This window comes from Ochotona princeps, chromosome 17 (assembly GCF_030435755.1).
Source record: "Ochotona princeps isolate mOchPri1 chromosome 17, mOchPri1.hap1, whole genome shotgun sequence".
Classification (NCBI taxonomy): Eukaryota; Metazoa; Chordata; class Mammalia; order Lagomorpha; family Ochotonidae; genus Ochotona; species Ochotona princeps.
The window spans coordinates 52,943,031-52,967,110 of NC_080848.1; the positions used below are offsets into that span (position 1 = coordinate 52,943,031).

At 57.1% G+C, this 24,080-nt stretch overlaps 1 protein-coding gene across 6 annotated transcripts in view; it reads left to right on the top strand.

The window, feature by feature from the left end:
• The window catches only part of MYH10 (myosin heavy chain 10), a 197,943-nt gene that overhangs the window by 168,218 nt on the left and 5,645 nt on the right, over nt 1-24,080 (top strand). For all 6 annotated transcript variants that reach the window (XM_058675238.1, XM_058675236.1, XM_004594755.2 and 3 more), the window contains 20 exons: nt 2,185-2,378; nt 2,471-2,592; nt 3,751-3,820; nt 3,916-4,076; nt 5,351-5,459; nt 5,644-5,775; nt 6,466-6,672; nt 7,599-7,736; nt 8,091-8,214; nt 9,005-9,176; nt 10,192-10,404; nt 12,877-13,021; nt 13,564-13,770; nt 14,566-14,670; nt 15,327-15,479; nt 15,880-16,128; nt 16,774-16,986; nt 18,468-18,680; nt 20,155-20,316; nt 23,514-23,642. In XM_058675238.1, coding sequence (XP_058531221.1) covers nt 2,185-2,378; nt 2,471-2,592; nt 3,751-3,820; nt 3,916-4,076; nt 5,351-5,459; nt 5,644-5,775; nt 6,466-6,672; nt 7,599-7,736; nt 8,091-8,214; nt 9,005-9,176; nt 10,192-10,404; nt 12,877-13,021; nt 13,564-13,770; nt 14,566-14,670; nt 15,327-15,479; nt 15,880-16,128; nt 16,774-16,986; nt 18,468-18,680; nt 20,155-20,316; nt 23,514-23,642 — 3,218 coding nt within the window. The remainder of the gene's footprint in view (nt 1-2,184; nt 2,379-2,470; nt 2,593-3,750; nt 3,821-3,915; nt 4,077-5,350; nt 5,460-5,643; nt 5,776-6,465; nt 6,673-7,598; nt 7,737-8,090; nt 8,215-9,004; nt 9,177-10,191; nt 10,405-12,876; nt 13,022-13,563; nt 13,771-14,565; nt 14,671-15,326; nt 15,480-15,879; nt 16,129-16,773; nt 16,987-18,467; nt 18,681-20,154; nt 20,317-23,513; nt 23,643-24,080) is intronic.

Sequence of the window (24,080 nt, forward strand, 5' to 3'; positions counted from 1 at the left end):
TGAGTCACCTTTGTCCCCAGCCAGCTCCAGTTGCCTGCCCTGTGACGCTGGGCCCCTGGATCGTCCTGCCCTGCCCCTGAGTGCTGGGACTCCTGCCTGCCAGGGACAGGGAGGAGCCCACCATTGCTTCTACTCCACATCTTCCTGGCCCAGTCTGTGACACACTGTGTCTGCCAACTGCAACAATCTAGCACTACCACCTCGGTCTTCACTTTCAGCTACTTGGTGGCATTTTGTAGTAGATCACTAAGCACTCCCCTGCCTTTAATGCATATTTCATGTTTACTCCATTCATTCACTCATGTGCAGACTCCAGGCTTGTTGGGAGCAGAGATTCAAGGATAGGCATTTGACGAGTGTCTGGGAGACTTGGAGGGCACATGGAGTAGAGGTATCACTCGTCTCTTGAAAGCATTGTGGCTTAGGAAAGCAGCGCATGAGCATTGATGCCTGTGTGTTGTCTTACTGCAGACGGATGGAGCTGTTTGGGTCCCCAGTCAGGAGAAGCAGAAGGGAGCTGGCCGAAGCGCAGGGAGGACGGATGGGATACAGGAGAAGGGGTTCCCTCAGAGAACAGAGAGTGGAGTCTCCCCCCCAAAGATGTATTTTATTTACTTGAAATGCAAAGGTACAGAAAGAATGAGGTCTCAGTCTTTCATCCATTGGTTCACTCCCATAACAGCCAGGGCTGAGCCAGGCCAAAGCCAGGAGCTTCCTCCTGGTCTCCCACATGGGAATGGAGCCCACACACTTCCACCATCTTCCACTGCTTTCCTAAGTGCATTAGCAGGGAGCTGGGGAAGTGGAGCACTCAGGACCATTTCCCATATGGGACACTGGCATCAGATATAGGCTTTATCCGCTGTGCCACAGTACCAGCTCTGAGTGGAATCTAGAATGCCATCGGGCGGGGAGCAGACCAGGATTGAGAAGCACACTCGTCACTGGCCGAGTGATCCAGGCAGGGGTGGGGGACATTGGGCTCGATGCTGGTTGGCTGCATGTTGGGACGTGAACAGGAAGGAGGTGGGAAGACAAGGGTGTGAACCACTCAGAAAGGAAGCCGATCACAGGGCCGAGGGAAGGTTGTGGAGGATAGCAGGCTCAGCAGGTGAGGAAAACAAGATTACAGACTCAGGAAGCTGGAGGGTGGGCTGTGGCATGGGAGCGCAAGGAACTGTCGCAAGCAGGCCCTGGGCCTTGCTGGGAACAGAGTAGAGTGGTGTGTGTGTGCCTGGGCCTGCAGGTTTGTCCACCCACTCCCAGCTCCCACCCAGTCCCTGCAGACCTGGGGTGGTTACCCCTGCAACCTGACCTTGAACGCGAGGTGTTCACAGTGCTAGGTCCTCATGTGTGTCGGTCATGGAAAACGAGCCAAAGGGCCTTCGGTCAGGACGGTCCAGCTGACGTTCTGATGGCCAGGACAGCATTTCAGCCATGCATTTCGTTCACTGGCACCTTTGTTTTCCACAAGAAGACCGCAGCAAGAGGTGCCTTGTGGAGAATCACGCACCAGAGGTTGTAGGTGTGCGTGGGTATGAGGCTGAAAGGGGCGGAGCAGTGGCCAGTGTGCATGGAGGAGTCCTCCTGCTCCGTGTTCTAGCCGTTTCCTGGGTGCTCTTCATGCTTTGAGACAAGAGCCACAGCTCATACACGCCTGCTCCTGCATCAGTGCCTGCAGCCAGAGTGATTTTCATGACCCCCAATCTCATGGCTAATGCAAGATGGCGCGATCCCGGTCCCCTGGGCGTGCTTATCAGGAACATCTGTGCCATTGGATGTCGCCACCGGTGTCCTGTGAGCCTTTTCCTGAGGCTTGTGTCGCAGGGTCAGTATGGGTACCATTGATGCCAGCCCCGCCCTCCCGTTTTCCTGAAGAACCACGGTGCAGCAGGCAGGAGGCATGGTCCCAGACAGCGAGCTCCGGGCACTGGCACAGCGGAAGGCAGCTGCTGGGGGCGTGGCTGGCAGTGGCCAGAGCACTGTGGTCCCCTGCCATATAAGTGTGTGGCTGTTGGCTCCACGGCTTGCGCGGTGTTGCCCTGTGCTGACCGCCTTACTATATGGCAGCTCTTCTCATCCGTCGCACTAAGCTTGTGCTGCTGCACCGTTCCTGTGTGGTCCCTGCCCCCACTAGGGCAGCCAGCCCACCTTATCATCCCGTCACCCCTTCTCTCTCCACAGTGGATCGCATCGTGGGTCTGGATCAAGTCACTGGGATGACGGAGACAGCCTTTGGCTCCGCATACAAGACCAAGAAGGGCATGTTCCGCACCGTGGGGCAGCTCTACAAGGAGTCCCTCACCAAGCTGATGGCCACCCTCCGGAACACCAACCCCAACTTCGTACGCTGCATCATCCCCAATCACGAGAAGCGGGTACGTGCCGAGACAGGCCCATGTGGGCGTCCCAGGCTGCTTCCAGGCACGTCGCAGGGATCGAACTCAGAGCTCACCCTTTGCTTGTGTAGGCCGGGAAGCTGGACCCCCACCTGGTGCTCGACCAGCTCCGCTGCAATGGTGTCCTGGAGGGGATCCGCATCTGTCGCCAGGGCTTCCCCAACCGCATCGTCTTCCAGGAGTTCCGGCAGAGGTACCCACTCGCCCCCTCCTCCCTGTGCCGTGCCCAGTGTGAATGCAGTGTGGGGTTCAGGTCAAATGAGACCACGTCTGTCCTTGTCGCCCTGACCCCTGGCGACCCACACAGGGGTTGGAGCTGCTGTAGGTGTGGTACACACGTCCCACATGGTGTGTGGTGAGGACCTAGAGCCAGCTGGGGGAGAGAAGGCTGGCAGCCTTGCATCTCCTCCGTCCATCTGGCCGACCTGGGCCTCAGTGCTGGTCTCTAAAGGCAGTTATTTTTAATAGATGAGCGATCCTCAGGTGCTCCTTCTAGGAAGGACAGAGCATGGGGGAGAAGTAGCGTGTCAGGGAGGTGATCGGGGAGTGGTGCCAACAGTCTGTGTTCACACCCTCCTCTGCAGTGTGTGTGCACGCGTGGGTGCTGTCAGTCCTTTGAAACGCAGAAGGGAAAAGGATGGATCAGGAAGGGACTGACGGAAGAGGAAGGGGGAAAAGTTTAATCAGTCCACAACAGAAGTGTGAACATTCACTGAGAAATTGTATCAGAGCTTTGTTCTGTAATTTTCATTAGCAGTTGATTGTGCTGGCTTCTTCCTTAGGTTGTCAAGTGCAGCAGCACCTGTTGGTCTGTGAAATTAGCAAGGCTGTCAGGCCAGGAAACAGTAGTCTCGGGGCACCCGTTTTCATAGTAGTAAAGCTGCCTGACCCAGTTGGGACCTACAGGCAGTGAGGCATGCGAACCCAGAGCTTCAGTAAGATGTGTGCTCTCTTGATGTCCTCCCCACCACCCGCTTTTCCCAATCTAACAATTCCTGCTTCCTGAGATGGCCCCCACTTACAGGACCAGAAAGCTCCGGGGGCCAGTCTCCTATATCTTAGGATGTGTCTATTCTATGGGGACAAAAGGGTTCCCAGTGCCCTGTTTTTGGTTTCTTTGCTGCGACCTCTTCAAACCCCACCTGTGACTGGAGCCTGACCCTTACTTTGACTCGCTTCTCGTAAGAAGCAGAAACTGGGTCTGTGGAGAACCCTCCGACTGTGGCCTACCTGTGCACCACGCTGACCCGAACACACAGAGCCTATCGTTTGATCGTGTCTGAGAACAGAACTTGCAGTGAGCTGATGAGCAGGGTCGCTGGTTTCTACAGAAACTCTGCTTCTCTTCCAGATACGAGATCCTCACTCCAAATGCTATTCCCAAGGGCTTCATGGATGGCAAGCAGGCCTGTGAGCGGATGGTAAGCTTGTCTGGGCATTTTCTTTTTCTGGCTTCTAGAACATCAACGCCATCTTCCCCCCAGCAGGAAACTAAAGAGACACTCTTCTCTCTTAGATCCGGGCGTTAGAACTGGACCCAAACTTATATCGAATCGGACAGAGCAAGATATTTTTCAGAGCTGGTGTTCTGGCTCACTTAGAGGAAGAAAGGGATTTAAAAATCACCGACATCATCATCTTCTTCCAGGCTGTCTGCAGAGGTTACCTTGCCCGGAAGTAAGTGGGTGGGGCTGCACGTTGCCGTCCTTAGGGAAAGCAGGCAAACATTCTAAAGTGCAGCCACACGTTGCAACACAGCAACACACAAGACCTGACACTGAGGAGTTTGGAGTCCCCAGAGAAGGCACATGGTGGAGCTGGAAGAAGGGCCGGGAGGCCCAGCAGCAGACACGCAACAGCCTTGGGAACCACAGCAGAACAACTCCACAGGGTCGTGTCAACTTCACTGGCTGCCCCATGCCCAGTCGAGGGTGGGATCAGAGGGAGTCTATAGCAGGTTGGCACAGAGGAGGACAGTGATGGTGCCCAGCAAATCACAGAGGAGAGTGGTCGACCGAAGGTGGGGCTGGTGTGGGTTGCAAGGATTATTCTTGGAGTTTTCCATACTTCTTCCCACCAGAGTTAGGAATTGGGAAGGAGAGATCTGAAGTAGAGGGAGGGGACAATGGGCTGGCCTCGCAGACACTCTCAGTGAACACTAGAAACCCCTCACAGAGGAGATTGGAGAGCATCTGTGTGCTTGCCCAGACCCTGGAGGCCCCAGGGTTTCCATGTGCTTGAGGTTGAGCGAAAGGTCAGCTTGGAAAACTGAAGCTGAGTGGCTGCTCTCCTGCTGGTGGGCAGAAGGAGCCACAGGCTTTGGGTTTGTGTTCCTGGGTGCTAAAACATGCCTGGATAGTAAAGGAAGCCCACTGGTGGCAAGGCGGGCCTCGCTGTGATTGCCCAGCCTGGCCTAGGGAGGGAGGATGGCAGATGCCTCCCAATGCCCCGGAGTCTGGGGAAAGTTTACAACAGGCAGAAACTGGCGACAGCTGTCAGGTTCAAGGAATGAAGTGTGTAAACACACTTGTGCAAACTTTTTGCTGATATCTGGACTTCCTTGCAAGATTCCCACATGATCTCACTTTTCAGGACATAGAGCTAATGGGACTGTCACCGAACGTGTAGGCCAGCACTCCTGTTTCATGTGCAGCCTTTGCCCCTAAATGGTTGAGGCTCTTGTGTGTGGTGGGATGGGACATGAAGCTGAGAGACCACAATGAAGGGAAGTAACAAGATCATAAAGTTCTGAGTCTGGTATCTGTGGCTCAGCCATGGCCCTTACCACGTGGTACTGAGAAGAGAGAAGTTAGGCATCTTCTGGGTTGGCAGGCTTGGGCCCCAGGGGGGCTCATGTCAGGAGAAGTACAGGAGCTGTTCCTGAGAAGGGGCTCCTGGCCATAGCCGTTGCCCCTCACACAGCTCCCCTCAGTTTGCTTGCTGTCCCACAGGGCCTTTGCCAAGAAGCAGCAGCAGCTGAGTGCCCTGAAGGTGCTGCAGCGGAACTGCGCCGCGTACCTGAAGCTGCGCCACTGGCAGTGGTGGCGTGTCTTCACCAAGGTGGGCCACAGCCACGCCTCGCCATGGTCCCTTCCACACTTGACAGGGAGCATCCGGGGCTGGGGAGTTGGGGGGACGGGCTGAGGAAGCACCCGGGGGGAGGCAGGCTGAGGGACGGGCTGAGGAAGCCCCCAGGAGGTGCAGGGAGGCAGGCTGAGGGATGCTCTTGCTTCTGTTCCGGCAGGTGAAGCCTCTGCTCCAGGTCACTCGCCAGGAGGAGGAGCTTCAGGCCAAAGACGAGGAGCTCCTGAAGGTGAAGGAGAAGCAGACAAAGGTGGAGGGTGAGCTGGAGGAGATGGAACGCAAGCACCAGCAGGTGAGTGCTGGGCACACCGCTGTCCCTGCCAGCCGCCCCCGGGCCTCATCTTCGAGCACCTTGGCTGTATCCCTCCTGGGACGCAAAGACAGGTGCTTGCCCACCAGCAGGGATCTGACACCGCTTGTGATGGGGCTCCCGTGCTGTCACCTCATCACCTCTGCCTCTGCAGTGGGTAGGCAGAGGAGACCGTGGCCAGGTACAAGGCCACCACCTTCCTATTCTCCAGCCAAGTGGCCTTGAGCCCAGGAACCTGTAGTTACTCCTTGCAGACAGAGCAGAGGCTCTGCAGATGGTCTGTGGATCACGATGGTTCATGGAACTGGAGGCCTCAAAGCCAAGAGTCTCACTGGGTACCATGCACACCCTGGTTGTCATCATGATGCCTGTAATATCTGAATGTTTTCCCTCTCCTGCTCATGCGTCCTTTTGTAATCTAGCCAAACATATGTAGTTCTTAAAATAGCATGAATTTACGATGTGTTATTGAGGAGAACTTGAAAGGCTAGAAACAGCCACAGAGTGTCCCCACCCAGCTTGCTGTGCTTCAGCTGAGAGCACCCTTGAAAGTCCACCCCATGGCAGCGCCTGGCCATGGGGTGCTGTGTGTGGCCTGTGTGAACGTGGACTGCTGGCGGGCATGCCCCACACGTGCACGCGGCCGTCACAGCCACTGTGTCGTGATCACAGCTCCTGGAGGAGAAGAACATCCTGGCGGAGCAGCTGCAGGCAGAGACTGAGCTGTTCGCCGAGGCTGAGGAGATGCGGGCGCGGCTGGCTGCCAAGAAGCAGGAGCTGGAGGAGATCCTGCACGACCTGGAGTCCAGAGTGGAGGAGGAGGAGGAGAGAAACCAGATCCTCCAGAATGAGAAGAAGAAGATGCAGGCGCACATCCAGGTAGGCAGTGCTCGCTTCTCTCGGGGGTCTCGGGGGAGCCCATGGCGTGACTGGAAGCTACACGCATGGAGTAAATCAGGCTCCCTGAAAAGTGAGTGGTCACAGGGACTCGCCCCGGGGGGGCGTGAATGTGGCCTTGTGCCATGGCACCTGCGGGATGCTGAGCCTCCTGGGCAAGCCGACTTGTACTCAAGCTGGGTCCTCTGGGGCTCATTCGCACTGCTAGGTGCCTGCTCGCTCACTCGCTTGCTGGAACAGCAGCTGCACTCACAGGAAGCACAGCTCACTGAGGGAATCTTCAAAAAGTCTGTGGAACATGCATATCAGAAGGAGGCTGTGCGAGACTTTCAGGGAAGAAAAACCTACACTAAGATAAAATGATCTTCTAATGGCATCTGGCCCAGCTTTCTGAAACACTCTCATAGTTGTAGTTGAACTCTCCGGCCAGTGGCACACACCTGTTCCACCTCCTCCCCGTCTGCCCTCACCCACAGACCAGCTCAGCCCAGGCCCCTCCATGCTCATGGTCCAGCAACAAACCTTCCTTTCTCTTGGCTCTCCTTTGATGTGTCCTTACCTGCTGCTGAACTTTCTGCAGCAGGCAGTTCACCGTTTGTCCAAAGCATGCAACATGTGTGACTTCCTTGGCAAGCAGTCCGAGGATAAATCCTCCACATGTGGCCTTTCTTCCCACCTTGAGCACGCATGGATCTCAGGGAGCCCACATCAGGCATAACATCACCAAAGCCGCCAGACCTCCAACTCCTGCATCCAGCAGTTCCAGCCCTAGCACCTGCTGGGAAGATCCACTTTCCACGTTCACACGTTCCCAGGCACTGCTCACATCTGGTGCAGTCTCCTGGAGGCAGAGGGGACACGGACCGGGCCCTGGGGGGTGTATGCTGACCAGATGCTGCTCTGCCCAGGACCTGGAGGAGCAGCTGGATGAAGAGGAAGGGGCCCGGCAGAAGCTGCAGCTGGAGAAGGTGACAGCCGAGGCCAAAATCAAGAAGATGGAAGAGGAGATTCTGCTGCTTGAGGACCAGAATTCCAAATTCATCAAAGTAAGAGGCCGTCTGCACGAAAGCGTGGTGTGGGAGTCCAGGCGGGGAGTGCAGAGAGGCGCCCTGGGAGGAGCTTCACCAGAAAGGGTCTGCCCTTCAGGCTCGTTGTTGGGGTTTTCTCCTAACCCTCTGAGGAGCAGGAGCCTTAGAAGCTTCTGGATCTTGAACCTGTGCATGCCGCCTGCGTCCTTGTGTGTGGGTGTCAGCCAGGGCCCTGGGTGTGGTTCCCTCCAAGAGCCACCTTTGGGCCAGCAGCTCTCCCCAGCTCCGCAGACAGAGGGGGCTCTCGGGCAGCCGTGGCCTGCAGTGCCGGTCCCAGGCCTCCTCTGAAGCAGTCACTTGGCCCTGGCTCAGGAGAAGAAGCTCATGGAGGACCGCCTCGCCGAGTGCTCCTCTCAGCTGGCTGAGGAGGAGGAGAAGGCCAAGAACCTGGCCAAGATCCGCAGCAAGCAGGAGGTGATGATCTCAGACCTGGAAGGTCAGTGTCTGCGGCTGGGATGTGCTCACTCAGGCCCGGCCACCCGGCCATGAGGGCCCTCCACCAGGTCCAACTGCTCCCACCTGCTCTCTTAGCCCCACCGGGACACCTGTCAACGTGCCATGGATGTGAGCCATGGAGTGCTCTAGGGTGGATGTGTCTGGACGCCACTCCTGAGGGCCACTGGACTGTGCATGTGCAGTAGCCTCAGTAACGTGTGAACGTCACATCACACAGCTGCTGGCCACTGGGGTCAGACCTGGGCGAGAGTGTGTCACTGACGGCAGTGACACCAACAAGCTCTGGACGGCAGGATAGCCACAGCGGAAATAGAGGGTGGGAGCTGGGGTGTCAAGTGTGAGGCATTTTTGCTGAGGACGCTGGGCCTGTGTGAAACCATAACCACAGTGCCCCTTGGGCCTATGGTCACGCGCCCATGGGCAGTGTTAGCTCAGGGATCCCTGTGATGCTGAAGGAGTGCAAGGAGCAAGGTAGACCCCTACCCCCCACCCCCGGCTCTGCCAAAGCCAAGGGTTCCCACTGGGCCGGGCCTAGCTCTAGCAGCTGCCCAGCTGCTTTCCAACCACGGGGAGGAACCGAGAGGATCCCAGTGCTGTTTCCTGAGAGCACCTGCTGGGTGAGGTGCTGCCCCCTGCACTGTTATCCTCAGCCTAGCCTGGTCCCCACCATCTGACATGTGGGTCTCGTTGCCAGAGCAGCTGCTAACATTCCTGGGGTCTGGGGCATGTCACTCGGGCTGCTAATGAGCCGTGACTCTCCCACTGTCCAGAGCGCCTGAAGAAGGAGGAGAAAACGCGGCAGGAACTGGAAAAGGCCAAGCGGAAGCTGGACGGTGAGACCACGGACCTGCAGGACCAGATCGCTGAGCTGCAGGCGCAGATTGACGAGCTAAAGGTGCAGCTGGCCAAGAAGGAGGAGGAGCTGCAAGGCGCGCTGGCCAGGTCCGTGGCAGCCTGGGACTCCCCAGGGGAGGGCAGCATGGTGGAAGATAACAGAGGCCTGCGGGGTCGGCCTCCCTGGCCCCAGGACGCACTGAGACCTCTCGGACATCTGCCTGGGCCCTAGAGGAGGTGGTACAGATGACCCACGCGTAGTCATACATGCTTCACATGCAGTGAACAGATCTGATGCGGTGTTTCTCCCTGGGCAGTCTCGTCTGTCCATGTGGCCGTGCTATCTGGAATTTCATTTATTATTTTTAAAACAGTAGGGGTTTTTTTGTTTTGCTTTGTTTTTAAGAAAGTCAGATATACAGAATGGATGAAAGACAGAGAGGAAGATCTTCCGTGCGATGATTCACTCCCCAAGCAGCCACATTGGTCAGAGCTGACCCAGTTCAAAGCCCGGGTCTCGCACACGGGTGCAGGGTCCCAAGGCTTTGGGCCATCCTCTACTGCGTTCCCAGGCCACAAACGAAGCTGGATGGGAAGTGGAGCAGCCAGCATTAGAACTGGCAGCCACATGGGATCCCGGAGCATGCAACGCAAGGATCCCAGCCACTAGGCTACCGTGCTGGGCCCTGGAGTTTCATTTATAATTCCATGTAAGCAAGGAAACCCCATAACAAATATGTCCTGGACATGTGTCCCCAGCACACCAGCCACTGGGTCACTCAGAGAGAATGAGTTCTCCACCAGCCTCTCCCTTCCCCGCCTACTGCCTGCTAGCAGTGTCAGCCCTGCATGGGAGCGGAAGCAGGTGTGGGGTGCTGCGTGGAGGGGCGAAGAGGGCACGGCTCCTGTGCGTGCTGACTGGCTGTGGCCTGGGCACTGTCCCTGCATGGACCCCAGTGCCTTCAGCAGCCCTGAGTCTCCTGCCTCTTTTAGGATAGTTGGAGCCACTGCCAGCTTTGGGGCCTCAGCCCCTCCTCCCGGCCCAGCAGCTCAGGCTGGGGCAGAGCAGGTGTCGCTGGTGTGCCACGGCCCAGGCACTGTCTCAAGGCTGATGTTTCCACAGAGGCGATGACGAGACGCTGCACAAGAACAACGCGCTCAAGGTGGTGCGGGAGCTGCAGGCACAGATCGCCGAGCTGCAGGAAGACTTGGAGTCCGAAAAGGCGTCGCGGAACAAGGCAGAGAAGCAGAAGCGGGACCTGAGCGAGGAGCTGGAGGCCCTGAAAACAGAGCTGGAGGACACACTGGACACCACCGCAGCGCAGCAGGAATTGCGGTGAGTGTAGGGGGCCGCCCCACTGACCCCCTCCTGGGCAGCCTGGCAGGGAGAACAGGTGAAGCACGGATGGAGACGGGCCTGCCTGTGGTGCAGGTGCTCGGGCAGCCTCAGAGGCACCACAACCCAGGGCAGGGTGGGAAGAGGGGAGGGTCCGTGCATGGAGCTGAGAGGGCAGCTGCTGTGTGGCACAAGTGATGGGCAGCGGTGAGCGCAGCGGCCATGGCAGGTCACAGGACAGTGTCCAGGCAGGGGCTGGCAGGTGGCTCTGTGAGCACATGTAGTTCTCACCTCAGGCACTGGCTCCCAGACCCGCTGCCGACTCCCGCAGATAAAGTAGAGGGAGGCAGCCGCCATCCTGGGACACATGGGTAACACCCCACCAGTTCCTCTGGGGTGAGGGACAGGAATAGCAAGGCCATCTCTGGCGAGGTGGCTGAGGCCTAACGTAAAGCCAGACAGGCAGGAGGACCCCTGGTGTGAAGATCTCAGGTGGTCTGAATGGGAGTAACTCAGGTCTGCAGGAGGCCAAGGTGTGGCGGGGAAGCAGGTCCTGTCCCCTGCGGGCTGAGCCTGTCATGGCACAGGTGCACCCATGCCAGCGCCCTGGAGAGACTGGCCGGAGGCCCATCCCGCAGCACACAGACCGGCTGGCTTTGTCCCCAGCTCGTGTTCACCAAAGAAACACCATCTGCCAGAGCTCGTCGGAGCCGCCTAGCTGGGCACTTCCTGCTCTTGGCAGTGGAGCTTGGCTTCTCAGTCCCATGGCTGCAAATCTGGGAGCAGTGAATCCAGGCTTTGTCGAAAACCCCACTCTCAGCTGGGACTTTCGGCCACAATATTTTGAAAGGCGCTCATTTTTTCCATTCGGCTCTTACCAGAAAAAAGTATAAATGTGTCTATTTAATGAAGCAATGCAGGTGTTCAGCTATAGCATCTTGATTCTGTTTTGTGAACCATTTATTTCTTCTCATTTTACTTGATTGACAGAGACAGAAGTCTTCCATCTACAGGTTCACTCCCCAATGTCTCCCAACTGCCAGCGCTGGGCCAAGAAGCCACGAGCCTGGAGCTCCATTTGGGCCACCTGTGTGTCTGGCAGAACGGGTGTGCTGCTGCTCGGTCTGTGCCTGAGCAAACAGCTGGAGTCCGGGGCACAGCCAGACAGTCCAGTGTGGGCTGTTCCCAGCGTCCTGAGTAGCTTGTTACCCTCTGCACCAGGTGCCCACCCCTGGGTGGAGCAGAATTCAGGTTGCCTGCAGCTGAGCCACTTGCCCATCTTGGCTGAGGACTGTCTCAGAAGTCAGGCCATGCCTAACCAGCCACTGGCTCTGGAGTTGAGCTCACACTGTTAGCCCTCAACAAATCAAATCTTCCTCTGCGGGCAGGCCCTGGTGAAGTTTGGATGAGAGACTGAGGGGGTGGGGTTACTTAGCCTAGAGAGAAGGGAGTAGTTCCTTGACCGCTGGGGTCGAGCAGGGCTCTAGTACAAGCTGTATAGTCAGAGGAGGACAGGCCGAAGGCAGGACACACTGCTGGAGCCTGCGGAGCGAAAGTGCTGCCACTCTGGGAGCTGAGCCGAGCTCGGCGGGAGAGCCTCTGGGGACAGGGACACAGCCCAGATCTCGGGGCTCGGGCCTCTGGTGAGCCAGGGGCTTGTGGCCAAGCTGGGCCGGGGTGCTGGGGAACCTTTGTAACTCCCTCCACACAGCCAGTCCTGTCCTGGCGCAGCCTCTCGGCCCCCGTGTGGAGCTGCCACACTCGCTGCCTCCAGGCTCCGCGTTCAGGGCATGTTTGCCCCAGGTGCCCGGGGCTGCTCTGAGGTGCCCACAGCTGCAGGTCACCTTGTTGGCAGGCTGTGTGCTCCCACTTGGTGACCTAAAGGAGCACCCCACGCAAATGAACTTACTTCTAGTTAGTGAAGTAGCTCGAGTTCGAGTTCTCCTCTGTGTGTTAGAGCCAGTCCTAAGCTGTCAGTCACGTCAAGGTGTCTGACACTGATTTGATCCTTGTTAAGTGTGGCTACAGAAAAAAACCTCGGTTTGTCTCAGAACATTCGAACCTGTGTCCACACACCCCTCCCATGGCGTGTGTCATCAAGCGCCAGAGACCCCAGGAGACGGGGATGCCACCCTGACCCCTCCAGGGACAGCAGCCTCTTCCCCACGCATGCTGGGCTGGGGGGAGGCTGGGGCTGGGATGCTGCTTGCAGGAGAGCTGTGAAACCAGGCTGCCCAGAGCACGACATCCCCACTACGTCTTGCCTGTCGGGCAGATGGGAAGTGACATTGGTTCTAGAAGGACCCTCATGGCGCAGTTATGGACAGGCCAGCTCCCTGTAGTGGTGTGTCAGATGCTCACCAGAGGAACCAACGTGCTGTGTAAAACTGCCAGTTCCCAAGGAAAAGACATGGGTGTTTACAGCGCCGGTCAGCCAGTGCTCATCTTGCCGCCTCCACCCCATGTGTCTAGCACTAAGCGTGAACAGGAAGTGGCGGAACTGAAGAAGGCACTCGAGGAAGAGACCAAGAACCATGAAGCTCAGATCCAGGACATGCGGCAGCGACACGCCACTGCCCTGGAGGAGCTCTCAGAGCAGCTGGAGCAGGCCAAGAGGGTGAGGACCCGCACCCTCCTGCCCCATCCTGCCCCACTAAGCAACACACGTTACCTGTGACTATGCTGATCTTCATATACACGGATGAGGGGCCCAAGGCCAGGGCTGCCCAGCGGTAACCACCCCCCACCACCCTCGCCAGGAGTACTTCTTTGTGTTAGGAAGGTTTGAGAAAGTGATTTTCACTAGTGCTAGAAACAGTGTTACACAGAGGACAGTGTGAGGGAGTGACTGCTTGCCCTCCAGAGACAGTGGCGTGGTGCAGGGAGCGGCTACCCTGGGAACTGGGTGCCTGGAGGGCCTCATTCAGCCAGCGGCATGTGCCTGCATGCGTCCTGTCAGCAGACAACAGCTGCAGGCTCCCTGTCCACACTGCCAGGTTCCTGTCTACACTGCAGGCTCCCTATTTGCACCAAGGGCTCCCCGTCCACATTGCCGGGTTCCTGTCTACACTGCCAGCTCCCCATCTGCACCGGTGGTAGCCCCACAGGACGGCATTGTCATAGGATGACTTGTGAGTGAGTTTCCCACCCCTCTTGTAGTTCAAAGCCAACCTGGAGAAGAACAAGCAGGGCCTGGAGACTGACAACAAGGAGCTGGCCTGCGAGGTGAAGGTGCTGCAGCAGATCAAGGCCGAGTCCGAGCACAAGAGGAAGAAGCTGGACGCGCAGGTGCAGGAGCTGCACGCCAAGGTCTCCGAGGGAGACCGGCTGAGGGTGGAGCTGGCCGAGAAGGCGAGCAAGCTCCAGGTGAGCTGGGCTGCACAGACCTGGGGGGCCCCTGCTCGGCCCCCGCGGTCACAGAACACCTGTACAGTAAGATGGGATTTGTTGTAAGGACTGAAAAACAACGTGAATTGGCATAACCTCAGCGAAAGGGCAGGAAGAGGGGGCCAAGCGCTCCAGGGCAAGTGTTGGGAGCTCTGGCTGCCATGCCACGTGCAGGAGCACAGTAGTACAGTCTTTGGAGGATGGTGTGGCCATTTGCTATCCCCGCCTCCCCTTAGACCCAGGGAGGCACATGGAGCTGCTTAGGGGGCCCTAAGGATGTACGCCCAGGTGGCGCTGGGAGTGCCCGCTTCGGAGCTGTGTGCTGTGGGCATCAGCACCCGCGCCCACTGGGGGACCACCCATGTGGACGTGACATACTCCTGGCTTCAGCTCACGGTCCTCTTGGCCGAGAAACACCGCTGCTTGGGCTCTGCTTAAGTGGTGTGATTTTGGATTCTCTCTCTCTCTTTTTTTTTTAATGCATTTATTAAATTTTTCATTTTATTGGAAAGACAAGGAGGTAGGGGAGCTTCCACCTATGGCTCACTCCCCAGATGTCCTCGACAGGCAGGGTGGGACCGGGGGAGCCAGGAACCAGGAACTGTGTGGGGGTCTCCCACACGGGGTGGGAGCCCAGCGCTCTGCGCCCCAACCTCTGCTCTGCAGGGGAGTCCTTCCCACATGGGCAGGCATCTGCCATGAGAATCGGAGCCAGGACTCGAACCCTTTTCATTGCTTACTTGGGAACTGAATCTGACCCTGTCCTTCTCACAGAATGAGTTGGATAACGTCTCAACCCTGTTGGAGGAAGCAGAGAAGAAAGGGATTAAATTTGCCAAGGATGCAGCTGGTCTTGAATCCCAGCTGCAGGACACACAGGTATGCCAAGGGGCACAGAGATCTGGGCACAGCATTGGTGAGGTTACATCACGTGGCTGTAAGCTACAAGCAGGTACAGGGCCCCAGCCCTGACAATACCTGGGCGCCTGTCCTAATGCTGAGGCCGCCCGTGGGCGTCCTGGTGTGCAAGCTGCAAAGTCAGACTCAGCAAAGTGACCTTGTTGCAGTGGAGACTACCGGGTGCCAGCCTCCGAGGCGTTCTAGTTGTGTATTTGTGTGTGTATAGGGCACAAAAAATCTCACAGAAAGTGCAGAAATCGACACTGGGGACCAGTAGGTGACAGAGCTTGTCAGGGCCAGTGACCCTCGGGAGGAGCTGGAGGCCATCACAGAAGGCTCGTTCTCTGGAAGGAGAGCGTGAGTGTCAGGGGATGAGGGGCCCGGCGCTGGAGGTGCCTGTGCCTGAGCTGCCACAGGGCCGGGAGGGGGCAACAGAGGGCCCAGGGCGGCGGCCCCTAAGCCCACGCTGGACATGTGGGGTTCATGCCAAGAGCTTTGACTCAAGGAGCTGTACCTCCCGGCCATACCAGCACTGGGTGCCCCACGTGCAGGGCTAGAGGCCTGCCTGTGGTGGGGTGGATGTGGCTGTGCTGGGTGGACGTGGAGTGGCACTGACCTTGGCCAACATCCTGTAGGAGCTCCTGCAGGAGGAGACACGGCAGAAGCTGAACCTGAGCAGCCGCATCCGGCAGCTGGAGGAGGAGAAGAACAGTCTGCAGGAGCAGCAGGAGGAGGAGGAGGAAGCCCGGAAGAACTTGGAGAAGCAGGTGTTGGCCCTGCAGTCCCAGGTGTGTGTCCCCATCAGGAGCTGCAGTGGCCGAGCTGTCCGTGTTCAGCAGCAAGCGGCCCCGCTGTGCCACGCTGGCCCCACTCCACCCGGGATGCTTGACCAGGTTACACTAAATTGAGCCCATCATGGGGTATTGCTTTGACCCAGCCACATGCTGACAGGTTGTGTGGGTGAAGGAGCTGGGGTCCTAGACACAGGGACGCATGATCGTGTCAGCTGTGGAAGGCAACAACCCCGTCGTTACTGTAGAGATGATTAGCAAAGCCTTCAGAGTCACTAGCTTGGAAATCCTGTAGTGCTGATTGAAAACCAAAACTGTTGTCTTTACTCTGCAAATGGAAAAGCCAGTGGAGGTGCTGAAGGGTGAACTCACTGTCTTTTCCTTACACAAAACCCAGCTAGCCGATAGCAAGAAGAAAGTAGACGAGGACCTGGGGACCATCGAGGCACTGGAGGAAGCCAAGAAGAAGCTTCTGAAGGATGCAGAGGCCCTGTGCCAGCGCCTGGAGGAGAAGGCCCTGGCCTACGACAAGCTGGAAAAGACCAAAAACCGCCTACAGCAGGAACTCGACGACCTCACCGTGGACCTGGACCACCAGCGCCAGATTGTGTCCAACCTGGAGAAGAAGCAGAAGAAGTTTGACCAGGTGGGTCAGCGCCCCGCCTCCTCCCCACCCTCCTCTTGTGTGGGTTCACAGCACAGGGAGGCATTGTGGGCCAAGCTGCCACTTGGCGCACCTGTGGCCCACATCAGAGTACCTGTTCGCATCTCAGCTGCTCTTTGCTTCTGATCCAGCTTCCTGCTAAGTCAGTCATGAGAGGCAGCAGAGGATGGCCCAAGTACTGGGGTCCCTGCCACCCTCAGGGGAGACCAGGGTGGAGCTCATTGCTGCAGCCTGGCTTAGCCCTGGCTGGGGAGTGAACCAGCACATGGAGGTCTGTCTCTCTATCTTTTAAATGGAAAACCTTTTTTGGTTAAGTGACACACAAAAATAAGTAGACTGAGTATCCCTTTTCCAAAAGAGTTTCATTAGGTGTTTTCAGATTGCAGAATGTTTGCATACACGATGTATTCAAATTACGGGACAGGTCCCAAGTGTAAACACGGGATTCCCGTGGATGCTGTGGCAGGCGCTGCCTCACTGGACTCCTCCCAGGAGGGCAGGTGGGGCGGCTCCTGCTTGTGGCCTGATCCACGATGCTGGGCTGCAGGCAGCCGTCTCAGCACCGCATTAGGTCCGAGGCAGGGAAGGTGCGGGCCTGGCCGCTCAGCCCCGCGCCTCTCCACACAGCTGCTAGCAGAAGAGAAGAACATCTCCGCTCGCTATGCAGAGGAGCGAGACCGGGCCGAAGCAGAGGCCCGAGAGAAGGAGACCAAAGCCCTGTCGCTGTCGCGGGCGCTGGAGGAAGCCCTGGAGGCCAAGGAAGAATTTGAGAGACAGAACAAGCAGCTCCGGGCGGACATGGAGGACCTGATGAGCTCCAAAGATGACGTGGGCAAGAACGTAAGTTGCCCACGGACCCTGCAGGGTCTTTGCAAGAAGAGTCCTGGAAAGATCCAGAAGTGCAAGGCCCACAGGAGGGTCATGTGGAGGCTGCTGGGCCTGTGTGCGCAAAGCTTGGGCCGGTGCGTGTGCAGGGGTGAGGCTGGGGCCGGTGCGTGTGCAGGGGTGAGGCTGGGGCCTGTGTGTGTGCCTGGAGTTGCCTGGGCCCTGTGTGTGCCCAGGGCTGCATGGGGCCCAGCACTCTGAGGGCAGCCCTGTTGTGGTGCCCACTGCTGTATTGCAGCCTGACAGAGGGAACCAATCCAGGACTCATGTTCTGTGTCCCCTGGTAGTCCTCAGTCCCCTCTCAACCCAGAGTTCCCCTAAGGCCACGGTAGCTGCAGGGGCCCGAGAGGAGCGGGCGGGGCTGGGGCAGTGGGGCGGGGCTGGGGCAGTGGGGCGGGGCTGGGGCAGTGGGGCGGGGCTGCAGCCTTTCTGTGAACCTGGCGTTGGCTTTGACAGTCACAGCGGCTTTGGGCTCATTTGTAGCTAGGAGCCTATGTGGTCTTCTTGCTCTGTGTCCGCTGTTTGCATTTTCCACAAGCACCACTATGACCTGCAGTTAGCCTGGCTCCCTGTCTTCATTCAGAGATGCAGTTCTGGGCCTGACTCTTCTCTGGGCTTCCATTCTGAGCATGGAAGCCACCTGAACTTCAAGCCTGGGCTTCCGCGTCCCATGGATGTGGCCCCTGCCCTGAGGCTTGAGTCCCTCTGCCTGCTCTGGCAAGCAAGCGTGTCCTCTGTACGGCTGAGGTCTTGACCTCCTGGGCCACAAGCCATCTGGCTGCTTTCTGGGGTAAAACTGTCCAGCCTTCTCCTGGGTGCTCTGCCGTGGGGTGCCGAGGACTGGCCCTGGGGACAAGAACAAGCCATCCGGAGTGGGTGTGACACATGGCCTGTTGCAATGTAGAGCAAGCTGCGGGCTGACTCCATGTGAGCTGGTGTTTCTGTGGAACCATCCGCCCTAGGAGAGCTTGCATGGGCACAGCCCCCAGAGGGGCCATGTCACAGTCTGGGCCCATCCTGAAAGGTGACAACATCACATGAGAACCCTCAGCACAGGGCCCAGTTAGCCGCTGGTGAGGGGCAGGCCGGCGGCCGGTGCCGTGCCTGCTCGGGGAGCGAGCTGAGAGCAGCACCAAGCTGCCCCATCGAGGCCCTGACACCTACGGCAGCCAGGTGTCAGTCCCACTGCTCTGTGACCCGCTGGGACAGCCTCAGCTTCGGGGTCCACAGAGAATGACGGACGTAGAACACTCCAGAGTCGAAGACTCAGCCCAGGAGCTTGAACTGCAAATTCAGGAGAGCAGATGGAGAGCAGGGGAGCGTGTGAGCCCGTGGGCTGTGCCAGGAGCCGCTGAAGGACCCCGCGAGGGGACACTGCTGTCCCTCACGCGTGCCTCTGCCAAGGTCAGCTCTTCCTGATGCTTCCTTTGACTTAGGTGCATGAACTTGAAAAGTCCAAGCGGGCCCTGGAGCAGCAAGTGGAAGAAATGAGGACGCAGCTGGAGGAGCTGGAGGATGAGCTGCAGGCCACGGAGGACGCCAAGCTGCGGCTGGAGGTGAACATGCAGGCCATGAAGGCCCAGCTGGAGCGGGACCTGCAGGCGCGGGACGAGCAGAATGAGGAGAAGAAGCGGCTGCTCGTCAAGCAGGTGGGTCCCGGAGGCCCCGGACCGGGCCGCGCGGCCAGTGTTCGTGCTCATGCGCTGCCCGGGCTCAGGCTCTGCTCTCCCAGGGTTGCTGCTTGCACCTTGCCCCCGACCCCTGCCAGCCTTCGGGGGACCCCAAGGGACACACACTGCAGGTAGACGCGGCTTTGATGCGTCATGCAGATTTCTGTAGCTCGCATTATGTGGTGGCCCTGTTCATGACCCTTCACGGCAGAACAAGCAGTTTGGGCACTTTTTGTTTTAAAAGGCTGCTCGGCATTTTACATGCTTTCCTGGACAGTAAAGTGGCAGTCCTTTAGCGTTCATGGTGACTGGCCTTGGGTCTGGCTGTTCACGTTGAGTTTTGTTGTTGTTGTTTGTTTATTCTACTAGCCATCTATTTCCGGGTAAGGACTCACCCCACACTTAGTGGCTGAGGCAGTACTTGTGATATCAGGATTTCACGGAGCACGGCATTCAGGGGGCTCAGCAGGTGGCTCTGGCCAGGGCTGGGCCAGGCCAGCGCCCGAGTCGGAAGCCCACCTGGTATCCCCTGTGGCTGGCACAGCCCCAAGGACTGGGCCATCACATGTTGTGCACCAGGTACATTGGCAGAGGTGGAGCAGCGCGGACTAGAACCTTGTTGGCACCACAGGCAGAGACTTAGCTGCAGTGTGGAGCGCCGCATCCACAGCCTAACTGCCTGTGCAACTCCACTGGCCCCGTTCTGCCCTCAGATGTCCCCCAGTCCAGCCCAGACACAAGAGAACACGCAGCCGTGCTTTCAGGCAGGAGGGGTGGCGGCTGCCCAAGACCCTGCCCAGCTGTTAGGAAGGCCCCGTGTGAGCAGGCTCAGGAGCCGGGCCTCTGCTCTCCTGCAGCATTACCTGGACGCCTGCCCCTGCTCTTCACCTCCTGCTGCCACCCCCTTGGAGGCCTCCTGGCTCTTTACCGTCCCCCCAGAGCACTTCCCTTCCACGAAGGGGTGGCTTTCTCAGCAGCCCCACACCAACTGCCGTTCTGCGGAAAGTGCTTGTCTGAGCCTGCCATCACGGGACCACTCCGCTGGAAGACAGTCACAGTGGGTCCAGAGGCTGGCGGGCCTGGTCCTCACCTTCCATTCGTCACGTGTGGCTTCCTCCCTGGGCTCCGCCGGCAGGATCATTTAGCCTGGCCCTGCCCGGGCTGTACATAGAGCAGGCTGATCTTTAGGTTGTTGTGTGTGGCCCATGAATGCACCATCGGCCCTTGACAGAGAAAGGTCCCTGGCCCTGAGAGACCCCGAGCTTGGAGCTGGGCCCCACCTTGTCGGTGGGGATGGTGTGTGCTGGCTGGCAGTGTCAGAGCTGGCTGCGCCTGGGGCTGGGTTAGTAACTCTCCGAGACACAACGCACTTGAGCAAGCGGAGCCCCCCAATCGCCGCTGTTCTCCACATGGGGGCATGGAGTTACCCACCTGGAAACCCTGTGTCCATCAGGTGCGGGAGCTGGAGGCTGAGCTGGAGGACGAGCGGAAACAGCGGGCACTGGCTGTTGCTGCCAAAAAGAAAATGGAGATAGACCTGAAGGATCTGGAGGCTCAGATCGAGGCTGCGAACAAAGCCCGGGACGAAGTGATTAAGCAGCTTCGCAAGCTGCAGGTACGTGCAGCTCGGACCCCATGCCAGACCGTGCACCCGGGCAGACGGGCACTGCCCCAGCCCCGCCTCTCTGTGTGCCATACTGCAGGCAGACGGTCACTGCCCCAGCCCCGCCTCTCCGTGTGCCATACTGCAGGCAGACGGGCACTGCCCCAGCCCCGCCTCTCCGTGTGCCATACTGCAGGCAGACGGGCACTGCCCCAGCCCCGCCTCTCCGTGTGCCATACTGCAGGCAGACGGGCACTGCACCAGCCCCGCCTCTCCGTGTGCCATACTGCAGGCAGACGGGCACTGCACCAGCCCCGCCTCTCCGTGTGCCATACTGCAGGCAGACGGGCACTGCACCAGCCCCGCCTCTCCGTGTGCCTTACTGCAGGCAGACGGGCAGCGAGCAAAGGTGACACGTGTGTCTACCTTGCCTGCAGGATGTGTCTGGGAGACCAAGCTTGGATGGGCCCTTGGGGTGACACGTCCTTGCTGGCACACGCAGGTGTACCTTGGGCCCCCACAGGCACCTGTGGTGGGAGCAGTCAGCCACAGCTTCTTGGAGGACAGAAGCCTTAGCAAATGTCCCATGCTTTGATCTGGCTGATTCCCACGCCTTACCAATTTAGTCTGACAAAACACAGAAAGAAGAAATTCTTCCATACAAAGACCCTAGCTGCAGTGTTGTTAATGTAAACGCAGCCGCCTGTCGACTGTGGCCACGGGGGTGGCAGTGGACGGCCTGGCTAGCGGCTGAGCACACGTGTGTGGGCATATGCATGTTGGGTGTGCAGGGCTTTTCCAGACAGGCCAGTGACAAAAGTTATAAGCTGCTGGGAAAGGGCATGTTACTGTGCCCTACTGCACACACGGTCTTCCTGTTTGACGTGTTCAGGTTTCTGCACTGACCTTGGCCACTGGACCCGCTCGCTCATTCTCCCTGCCCCGTATCTGCTGCACCTCCCCGACTGGCTGATCATCTGCTTTGTCCATGGGTTCCTCAGGGTTGGACATCTCACACACATGGGACACATGCAGTGTGTGGCCTTTTCTGACTTGCTGGCCACTGTGCGTGTCTCCAGGGTTCTGTGACATAGCATGAGTGCTTTATTCCTTTGAATGCAGCTGCCTATCAGCCCCCTTTTTAGCCATGACACTGCCGTGGTTGGTGTGTGTACATGTGTGTTTCCGTGTCCTCAGGCCTGTCACTGAGGCGCTGCCAGACCCTCCAGAGCGCCAGCAGCTGCACAGCTCGGGTCCCAGCGTTCAGGCTCCGCACCTCTCCGCGCCACCGTGCTGGGCAGCCCGTAGTGACACTGAACATCCTTCTATGTGCCTGTGGATCATTTTGTCTTAATTATTGAAACAGATTTGCACATTTTGGATGTGTTTTATAAGACAGTTTATTGCCAGATTATTTCCTCCCATCCTCCAGCACAATATTTATTTTTTTTAGATTTATTTTTGTTATAGATAGAAACTCAGTCTTAAGTCAACAATTTACTCCTGTTTCGCACTTACAGCTCTTACTCTCAAGCTCTTGATTGATTTTATTTTCATCACACGGTTCGAGTACTGGGGCTGAGGATGTCCAGTTCTCCGAGCACTGGTGATGAAAACGCTGTTCTCTGTGTGCACTGAGCTGTCTGGGCGGCCCTGGACTGCTGACGTGTTCATCTCTGCTCGCAGTCAGCACGGCGTGGCTCTGCACACACCGCGGGCTCGTTGCAGCTGCCTTGAGTCGGGAAGCTGGAAGTGTGACTTACCCAACATGTTTCTGCTGTTTTCAGTTCTTAGAAATTCTATATGGATTTAGAGATCAACTTGTCAGTTTCTTAGACATAAACACACACACACACACACACACACACACAAAGCAAACTTGGAGGTTTTGTTTGTTTTGTTAGGTATTTTTGAGTAGTTACAGAAATTTTCGCGCAGAGGCGGCAGCCTCCTCCGAGTCTCCCCGTCAGTGCGGACAGGGCCTTGCTCCTGCTGCTTTCCCAGGCGCGTTAGCAGGGAGCTGGATCTGAAGAGGGGCAGGCAGGACTTGAACGGGCCCCCTAAGGGGTGACAGCATCACAATGGCTTTATCCTTTCCCTGCGACACCATGATGCCAGCCCTGCCGGCTTGGGTTTTGATAGTTAATGTTGATTCCAGATCATTTGGAGAATGTGATGTCTTAACATCTAGCAGCCATGGGTATCTTTCCATTTATTTAGATTTTTTTCAATAATGTCTTAGAGCTTTTGATGGTTTCAGATGTTTCACTGCTTTTACTGAGTTTATATTTGTTTTTCTGATGCCAGGAAAGACAGAAAGTTCTTCCATCCAATGATTCACTCCCCAAGTAGCCACAACGGCCAGAGCTAAGCCAATCTGAAACCAGAAGTCCAGAGCCTCTTCCAGGTCTCCCACGCGGGTGCAGGGTCCCAAGGCTTTGGGCTGTCCTTGGCTGCTTTCCCAGGCCACAAGCAGGGAGCTGGATGGAAGTGGAACAGCCAGGATACAAAGCGGTACCCAAATGGTATCCCAGTGCATGGAAGGCAAGGACTTGAACCACTAGGCTACTGTACTGAGCCCACAATTAACTTTTGTATAACTTGAATCCCGCAACCTTATTGAACTCATATTCATTTTATTGGGTTTTTTGGAGTTGATTCCTTGATTAGTTTTTTATAAACAAGATCCTATCATGTACAAATTAAGATAGTTCTATTTCTTCCTTTCCAATTTAGATGTCTTTGTCTTGTCTACTTACCTGGCACAAAATTCCATTACGTTGCCAGTAACATGTGGCAACACTCGGCCTCTGCTCTGTTGCTATCTTTTATGGAAAGCGCTCTTTAGTCATTACATGTGATGGTTGCTGTCAGGTTTCCATTAATCCTCAGTCAGCTGAGGAAGCCTCATCGTGATGTTTTTGTCACAGGGGTGCTGGGTTCTGTCGGATGCCTGCTGCACCACTGAGATCATCTTGGGGTTGTCGTAGCTGAGTAATTATGCTAATTACTCAGATAAATCCCACTTAAGTATCACCAGATTCAGGTTTTTTAGCACCCGTTTTCCCAAGGCACAGGCATAGTTTTCTTTGCCACTTCTCTCTTATATTTACAACAAATGTGCATGACTCTTGTAATCTGAGAAAAATCTCATGTGTTTAAAAACTAAGGATGAGAACGACCCTGACAGCTGCCTCTCCCAACTGCAGGCCCAGGTGAAGGACTGTCAGCGGGAACTGGAAGAAGCCCGTGCGTCCCGAGATGAGATTTTTGCTCAGTCCAAGGAGAGTGAGAAGAAGCTGAAGAGTCTAGAAGCAGAAATCCTTCAGTTACAGGAGGTCTGTTTACTCGTTCACCCATTTGTCCAACAAACAACTGAGCCTTTCAGTGTCTCCCGGAGCGGCTGGGGTCTCGGGTGACTCGGGCCAGCAGGCGGCAGCCACACTGACTCGGTCCCCCGCCTGGCTGAAGACAGCAGGGCCAACTCGCTTTGTAAAGATTCATGTATCTGGAAGACAGAGTGACAGAGGAGAAAACACAACTTCCAACCCATGGTTCCTTCCCCAAGTGGCCACAACACTTGGAGCTGAGCCAGCCCAAAGAGCCTAGAACTCCATCCTGGTCTCCTTCAAAGGTGACAGGGCCTATAGTTGGGCCATCTTGCCCTGCCTTCCCACACACGTTAGCAGGAACTGCCATGAGACGCCGGCCTCCTCGTGGTGGCGGCTTTAACACTGCACTGCGACACCAGCTCTGAGTCTGAACCTCCTGTGAAG